Raw genomic sequence first — 8,828 nt, 5'->3', positions numbered from 1 at the left:
TAGAATCTATGTTGATGAGGTTAAGACACGAGCAAATCCTTAAGTCTATAAAATAAATATATATATATAAGGTGAAGAATGGAGGGAAGCAGTGAAGTGGACAACTCCAACCTTAGCACAATTCTCTGTGCAAATTGGGCTATTCTAAATGAATTTATCAGCTTTGTAACTTGTTGTAACTTGGACGGGCTGGTCTTGGCCCTGATTGATGTTGTGTAGTGAAGTTTGTGAACTTGTCTTTGTAGTTAAGTTAGTTTTGACTCTTCACTTGTGCTCTGTTGTTTTGGCTTTGCTGGCTCCAGGCCTTGGAGCCCGAAAATTATATGTTGTACCCGGCATATATGCTGGGTCTCTCACACAGAGGCGGGCCTCACAATGTGTGGGACCCGCCAGTGTGTGAGTGACCCGGCATATATGCCGGGTACACCATATACCAGCTCCTTGGAGCCGGTCTAGTGCTGGGTTATGAACTTTGTTCTTAGTTCAATGAAATCAAGAATTCTCAAAAAATAAATAAATAAAATTTGAATAGATATCTATTCATCAGTGCTGTAACCGGTTTCTCTAGGATAAGCTATTAATCATTTTCAAAAGATGACCACAAAATTATTAAATAGAAACACAATGCATTAGCAGCTGAACATACTCATTGCTTCTTATTTCCCCTAAACAAACATATGATTTAGCCACTAATGCATGAGGAGGAACAATTCTGTGGGGGGTAAAAAGATCCTGATGGGAACGTGGGCCTTTTGGGCCGTGTTAAGGAAGGCCGACCTGACCCTGGGTTTAGAAGTTGTTAATACTATGAGTCGGCCCATGCGCCGAGGATCCGAGGATCCAGCCGAGGGTGAACTTACCCTCGGATGAGCACCGAAGAACTCGGGACTTCATAGTAAAGGTTAGGGGATGGCACAGTTAAGGCCAATGGTTAAAAGGGGGGAACCCTAGAACGCCCCAAAAGCACCGGTGTTGAAGAAATGTCAAAGATAAAGGCTGCTACCTCCACATTAAAGACCCTGCACCTACCACCCTGGCCGCATTAATGAGGAAGTGACACTTGAACAGTGGAAGGGAAACTTCTAGTTACTGTTCAAAGGCACTAAGAAAAGAAATATCTAGGCTAAGGGAGGAATTGGGGCAACACGTGTATAAAGTATTAAAAAGAGGAGTATTTAAGGAAGGACCTGGGACAGAAAGAAGGACGGACTTTTTTGTAACCTAAAAAGAAAAGAAACAAAGAAAGATATAATATAAGAACAGCCCTTGGCTTACGTCCGAGGAGGCCAATTTGCAATATTCCTTGTTGTTTCCAATTATTTACCACCCTTAGTTTGTTATTTGATTCCCACCCATTTCTAATCTAGGTTTCAAGCCCACACTCTACAAATTCGTATTGTTTAAGGCTCATTGGGCCTGAGCCCATAACTGTTCTTGGGTCCAGGTGCAATTGTGCACTTACAAATTCCAACACCCAAACAGTCAAGGTGTTGACAAATATTAAAAAGTAAATGTTTAATAAATATGTTCTGTCATGAAACTGCCAGAAGCTTCAAGATTTGATATAAATCAAGAATAATATTCACCCCTTTACATCAGACCAATACATTTATGCCCACCACAAAACAAAATGACAGCATAGGAAACAACATGATAATGATCTCATTTATATCACACTTACATAACAAAATCCTATGATTATCAATAATAATTTCACCTCTTATGCGGATAGCTCGGTTCCTTCATCAAGTAACACAAGGCTTTCCATGAAAGTAGTAGCTATATTTGGAACATGTTGAACAACATGTAAAGTTTCGAGATCGATTGAAACAATCATGCAGTCATCAATTAGACCCTTGACTTCTCTTTGCACTAGAATTCCACCACGACTAGTGAAACTAAAGCAGTCTACAACATCTCCCATCCGTAATGACAAAATTTTATTCCATGATTCATGTACACCATACTCCCCCATCACCGAAATGGAGCATGGCTTTCCTAATATAATGTGGGCCAACTTCCCCTTGAACACTGCTACCTTTTTGTGATTCATTTTACGTTTACCAGGGAGTGCTATCTCTCCGAATTTCTCATTGTTTACATCAAATGACAAAATCTTTGTTTCATCATCATTGTCTTCATTAAGTTCAAGAAATTCTCCTAACCAATGCAAAGCCCCACCAACAAATGTGGCAGTTGAATTAGCCGTGAAACAATTACTGACCTCAACCTCGGGTCTCAATGAGATTTCAACCCTTCTCCGCGAGCCGGAGCTTAATGTGTATACTTCAGCCACAAGCTGAGGTTCTTCATCATAGCATTCAGAAAGAAGAAGACGAATAGATCTTTGCAACCTTGCAGTCATTGGTCTCGGACTGATAAGTAAATCCGTTAGCCTGCCATTTATATTTTTTTATGCACCAGGCAACCTCTTAAATTTCCTAATACTGGGATTTCACAAATTTATAACTTCAGCCATATTGGCAATAGTTCTGAAGTCCGTGACACACAATAGGCCATTGCATGAATCGACTATTTCAGCAAGGTATTAACGAAGGTGAGAGGGAATTGGATAGTTGGAAATCCTATCTAACATGCAGTCACAATCAACCATGCAAACTGGGCTCTTGGAAATCGAAGAAGAAAGCATGTGCATGAGACGAATATGATCTTCGCTGTTATTGTTATTTAAGGTGTGTATAGATGAAACTGGGGCAAGTGATTTCGGAGGCCTAAGGCAGAATCTTCAAATTTAGTATTTATGTTATCACTTAATTATTATTTAACTAGCATTTTATATAATATATTTTCTTAAATCCATTCTTTTTACTTATTGATATGATTTTTTTATATAGAAAATGCTAAAGTTCTAATAAATTTTACTACATACTGATGTTGTAACGGATGTGAGCAGTGACATGAGCTTACAAAAATGCTAGAGATATTATAAAATTTACAACATGAGAATTACAAAATGTATCACTAATCACAAAAATTCATTAAAAAATGCATTTAATAGTTTGTTAAAGCCCACATATCATATTCATTGTCACATCAAATTATAAAAGTTATGTAATAAAATTTATAGTATTTTTAACATTTTCTATTTGAATTAGTTGTGATTAGTAATACGTCTATTTGTAAGACTAATTTATTTATATTTGTCTTATCTCTATCTCTAGCATTACTTATAAATTTTTTTTTTTGAAGTTAGGGGGTTCATTTGAACCCCCTCTGAATAGACTGTAGCACCACCCTTGAATCACCTGGTGTTGGATATGGGAGAAACAAATGGACCAAGTACCTTCTTAAATTTTGTATTATGTCAAAAGCAAATATCAGTTCTCGATAGCCTAGAAACTAAGTGATGGCACAATGAAAAAAGAAATGGTGTTCCCTTCCCCATTTCCATGGAAGGGTATTTGGACCATTAAGGTTCCTAGGTTGTGTTCTTTATGTGGACGGCAGCATTAGGTCAGATCCTTGTGTTTTGGATAATCTTATGAGGAGGGGATTGCCATTAGTGAATCGGTGTTGTGTGTGTTGAAGTAACGGGGAGTCAATGAATCATCTATTACTTCACTGTGATATTGCCATGCTATCACATGCTTTGTGGGGGCATGTGTTTCAGATATTTGGGATTCATTAGGTCATGTCAAGTTCTGTGGTGAATTTATTGTTTTGTGAGAAATTGGTTTAGGAAGCATGGCTAAGATAATTGGAACTTGGAACCAAATTTTTTTATGTGAATTATTTGGAAGAAAAGAAATCATACTTTGTTTGATGACAAAGAAAACTCCTCCTTGGATCAATTAAAATCTGTGCTTCGCACTCTTTTTAATCTGTCAAGGTGTTGGGGTCCATCTAATTGTTCATCCATGTTTGAGTTCCTAGCTTCTCTTAGACCTACAATTTGATATTTGTGTAATTCCTGTTTGTGTTCATCATCATGAACTCAAAGTTCCTTTTTTTTCCTGATTAATAAAATTGCTCTACTTACCTATCAGGAACAAGCTACAATTTGAGACTTCACAATGACAAGGGAAATGAGCTTCAATTCATCACACACACACACACTCTCTCTCTCTCTCTCTCTCACACACACACACACACACACAGCAAACCAGACTTAAAAGTTCATACATGCCTTATCATCTCCAAATTATCATATCTTAGGAATTATGAATATAAGTGTATAAAATATAGTAATGTAATGAAATTGATTCCTTGTTGGGTCAATGAGGACAGGTTAGTAGTGAAGAGAAAATTTTGGTTCCAAAAGGCAGGCTATTGTTGATAATGTAATTTGGGTTAAGAGGGATAACAACAATTAACAAGACAGAGAGTATCCAAAATAAAATAAACAGAAAAATTCTTAAACTACAGCTTTTAAAAGCAGATACAAAGGCTGCTACTTGGAATTGGAAAATACGAAATTTCAATTTATTGATGTTGCTAAAACTTAAAAACCATCAATTAGGGTAACCTACCACATTGTCTAGGGGGCTACAAAAACATTAAAATGTAAAAAAAAAAAAAAAAAAAAAAATTATTATCTTAATGGAAAAGCTTGACTTATCATAACTATGTGAGAAGGATTACTATACACTCTTTTGTGCTTTGGTTGACCATAAATCATTCCAAACAACCACCTCTATCGTTCTCGTTACATCACAGTCGTAAAATTTATGCTTGACGTAAAATAAGTGGATGAAGGCTGGGTTAGAGAATTCTATGTTGGAAGAAAATTTCTGTTTCATATGATATAAGTATGAAATTTCTAGAGGATAGATTGATATTTGATCTAAGTTAACTCTAATTCAATGGTAGCAAAAAGAACCAAAAAAAAAAAAAAAAACACCAGTTAGCTGTACTAATATTATTTATGGAGCGATTAAATATGAGAAAAACCATTGTTGGAATGTCAGGTGTGCACTAACCTAGGTGAAGACCACTTCTAGACACAGGTGACAATGTCAGTTGTTTCATGCCTAATCCAAATATATTTAACTGCAAAAAATTATCAGAGGCCCCAAATCAATAAAAAATACAAAGTTTCCATATATGTATATATATATATATATAGGTAAAACTTCCAATTTATCAAAAATTAAAACAAAAGGACCTGAAGAAACACGACTAATAGGAGATGGCATGCGCTAGCACAAAATTGTTTGGTTTAAAGGCACTACCAACCAAATGTTCGTGCTTTGATTGGCAAGGAACACAACAGACCACCATCTGTTAAAAGAGTCCTAAGCCCAAAGGCTTAGCAAATTGCTGCAAACTTACAATTACCAACACAGAATAAACAAACACAGAGTAAACAAACACAGAGTAAGGGAGTTCAAACAGAACTAAGAATTAAGAACCTGTAATCCAAAAACATTGTCAAGAAAACACAACATAAAGCTCTATTAAAAACAAAGTTTTTAAACCTCGCTCTAGCAACTACACAGGTCTTGAATCTTTACTTCCCATTTGATAGACTGCACAATACCTTCTTCAGAGCTAATCATACCTCCATATATGTTCCATCTCTCTGCAATAAAAGATGGTAAACTGCAGAACCCCAAGCAAATCCGCACAAAACAGCATTCAAACTCCAAGCAAATCTCCTGTATTAGATACCCCAATCCAGAAGCAGTAAGGGATTTTATCCATCATGAATAAAATCCACCCCTCCATGTTATAAGACTACTAGTTGGGATTAACTAGTAGTAGTTATCGTTTGCATAAACACTAACTTCTATTTCTAATCAGGATGGCTTTGTTTATACCGTTGATTGACCTCTGTAGTCTCAAAAATGTTGCAAGTTCATATATCTCAATGTATATTGCATGTTTTTTAAAACACCTCTTGTGCTTGGAAAGGAACTTTAACTTTCAATCACCCAAAAAGAACAAAAAAAACACCAATTAGCAGTACTAATATTCTTGATGGAATGATTAATTATGAGAAAAACCATTGTTGGAATGTCAGGTGTACACTAACTAACCTAGGTGATGAGCACTACTAGACACAGGAAAATGTCAGTTGTTTCAAAACTAATCTTCTAACTGAAAATTTATCAGCGACTCCATATCAATGAAAAATAACATTAAAAATTCCAATTTATCAAAAATTAAAATAAAAGGACCTGACAAAACATTGACTAATAGGAGGTGACATACACTACCAAAAAATCGTTTGGTTAAAAAGCACTACCAACCAAAATTTGTTTAGCTATGATTGTGAAGGAACACAACAGACTGACATCTGTCACAACAGTCATAAGCCCCATGCTTAAATTGCCGCAAACATACAATTGCCAACTCAGAATAAGCAAACACAGTTCAAACAGATACTATTACTAAGAATTAAGAACCTGTTATCCAAAAACAGAGTAAAAAAAAAAACACAATGTAAAGCTCTATTAAAAACAAAATTCTTAAACCTCCCTCTATCAACCACACCATTCTTGACTTCCACTAGATTACATAATACCTTCTTCAGAGCTGATCAGGCCTCCATAAATGTTCTATATCTCTGCAAAAAAAGATGGTAAACTGCAGAACCCCAAACAAATATGCACAAAATAGCATTCAAACTCCAAGCAAATCTCCTGTATTTGATACCCCATTCCGCAAGCAGTAAGGGATATTATCCGTCATCTAAAAAATCCAACCCTCTGTGTCATACCAATACTTTCATGCCTACCACATAACTAAAAGTAAAAACATGATAATGATCTCATTTCTATTAAAGATTGCATAACAAAATTCTATGAAAGCTAATGATTTCACTTCCTATCCAGACTGCCCATCTGCTCGATCAAGTATAACAAGGCTTTCCTCAAAAGTAGTAGCTATATTTGGAAGATGTTGAACACCAAGATACTTCTCATGTAAAGTTTCAGGGTCAAGTGAAGCAATCACACAATTATTCCACCTCAATACTTCACTAGCACCATACTTAAACTTGAAAGCCTTTTGAACTAGAAGTTCACCAAACCTGGTGCAACCAAAGAAACTATCAACTTTTCCCAACCGCACAGAAAAAAGTTTATTCCAAGATTCACATACACCATATTCCTCCATCACCCAAACGACACATTGGCAAGGCCTGATACTATCTACTAAGTAAAAAAATTCGCGATCTCCAAATGTAATTAAGGCCAGTTTCCCCTTAAACACCGCTAGATTTTCTTTGAAGCGCTCCGAATGTAGCCGTTTCCGTCCATGCCTACCAGGGAGTGCAATCTCACCAAATTTATCATCATCCACATCAAATGACAAAATTATTTTCCTATTTCGAAATTCCACTTCACCTTCACTAACACACACCAACCAATGCAAAGCCCCATTAACAAACGAGGCCGACGAATAATCCTTGACCTTGGAGACCACAACATTGGGCCTCAATGAGATGCCAACCCTCGTCCACGAATCCGAGCTTAAACTATAAACCTCAGCCTCAACCTCAGGCCTTTTAATTCTGTTCGACGAGGGAGAATAAATCTTTACAACCTTGTAGTCATCTCTCTCCGAATGATAAGCAAACCCAGTAGCATCCCAATCATATTGGCTTAACCGAGTCCGAGGCAACCTCTTGAATTTTCGAATACTGGGGTTCCACAAGTATATAACTTCATCATAAGTAGCACCATTTCCATACTCAGCGAGACACAATAGACCATTAAACGAACCTACTATTTCGGCGAAGTTGATCAGAAGATCAGAGGGAATTGGGTACTCGGAAATCCTATTGAAAGTTCGGTCACAAACAACAGTACAGACTGGGTTGCTAGAACTAGAAGACGAATACATGGTCCTTGTAATAACGTTGGGCATGTGTAAGAGATAACCATGATGATCATCGTCATCTTTGTTCACGTTGTTGATGATTTTGTTGTTGTTAAGGTGGGTAGAGATGAAATTGGGGGTGGTGATTGAGGAGTCCCAGGATTTGCAAACGCACCTGAATCTCATTACTGGTTTGACCGGCAGCCTTGCGAGGATGTTGTGTACGATGTCGATTGGGACATCGGTGTTCCTCCGTCGGAGAAACGGTGGTAGTGAACGATGTTCTCCCGTTTCCTGCATTTCTTTCAACGGAAGGAAAGAGAGAGTTTAGGGCTGGAGAGTAAAAAGATACGAATATAATACTAGATTGGTAATCGGATAAGTTATAAATCTCCACTTTTAGTTTTCCCCTATTACCCTTATATTTTAGTTTTTTTTTTTTTTTTGAAAATTAAAAGTTACCTTAGGTGTTGTTTGACCGAAATTTAAGTCCCATATTTGGGGTTTGAAAACTCATGATGCCAGTATTCCACTGTATTCTTTTTATATTATTTGATCTGGTAATTTTATGTTTTTTGTGTTTTTGAAGAAGAGAGACATACTTAGCCTTGTTGTGGGTTACAAAACTATAATTGAGTTAACTTTAGGTAGGTAAAATGTCAAATTTTAAACCACATGTGAATAAGTTGTAATTTAGTATTTTTTTATATTATAAGTTAAGACATAAACTCTACATTCGAATCAACAATTATCCTATGAGATCATTTTGGTGGATTACGGAACTTTAATTAAGCTAATTTTAAATGAGTAAAATGTTAAATTTTAAATCATATGTAGATAAATTGTAATTTTTTTTTTAAGTTAAAACATAAAATCTACATTCGAATCAACAATTATCTTATGAGATTGTCTTGGTGTTTTATAAGCCATCTTTCTCATAATATATGTGGAACTCATGTAGAAATGTCTCATTAAATACTTTCTTTATCGGGGCACCCTACTCCTAAAATAAAATAAGTTCTAACGTTCTCGAAAATTTCTTA

At 36.1% G+C, this 8,828-nt stretch overlaps 2 protein-coding genes across 2 annotated transcripts; both read right to left on the bottom strand.

The window, feature by feature from the left end:
• Nucleotides 1-1,539: 1,539 nt before the first annotated feature.
• Nucleotides 1,540-8,013, bottom strand: LOC142615835 (uncharacterized). Its single transcript, XM_075788689.1, has 2 exons — nt 7,961-8,013; nt 1,540-5,010 (listed from the first exon to the last, which is right to left on the bottom strand). The coding sequence occupies exon 2, from the start codon at nt 2,363-2,365 to the stop codon at nt 1,721-1,723; it is 645 nt and encodes a 214-aa protein (XP_075644804.1). The 5' UTR covers nt 2,366-5,010; nt 7,961-8,013; the 3' UTR covers nt 1,540-1,720.
• On the bottom strand, nt 6,323-8,118 carry LOC142615831 (F-box/kelch-repeat protein At3g23880-like). The gene has a single exon (XM_075788688.1). The coding sequence runs from the start codon at nt 8,083-8,085 to the stop codon at nt 6,790-6,792; it is 1,296 nt and encodes a 431-aa protein (XP_075644803.1). The 5' UTR covers nt 8,086-8,118; the 3' UTR covers nt 6,323-6,789.
• Between the last annotated feature and the right edge of the window lie 710 nt (nt 8,119-8,828).

Source organism: Castanea sativa, chromosome 11 (assembly GCF_040712315.1).
Source record: "Castanea sativa cultivar Marrone di Chiusa Pesio chromosome 11, ASM4071231v1".
NCBI lineage: Eukaryota > Viridiplantae > Streptophyta > Magnoliopsida > Fagales > Fagaceae > Castanea > Castanea sativa.
This window is presented reverse-complemented; position numbering and strand designations above follow the sequence as displayed.

Coding starts and splice junctions, on each gene's coding strand:
- LOC142615835 (XM_075788689.1), bottom strand. CDS start 2,365: ATGACTGCAAGGTTGCAAAGATCTATTCGTCTTCTTCTTTCTGAATGC.
- LOC142615831 (XM_075788688.1), bottom strand. CDS start 8,085: ATGCAGGAAACGGGAGAACATCGTTCACTACCACCGTTTCTCCGACGG.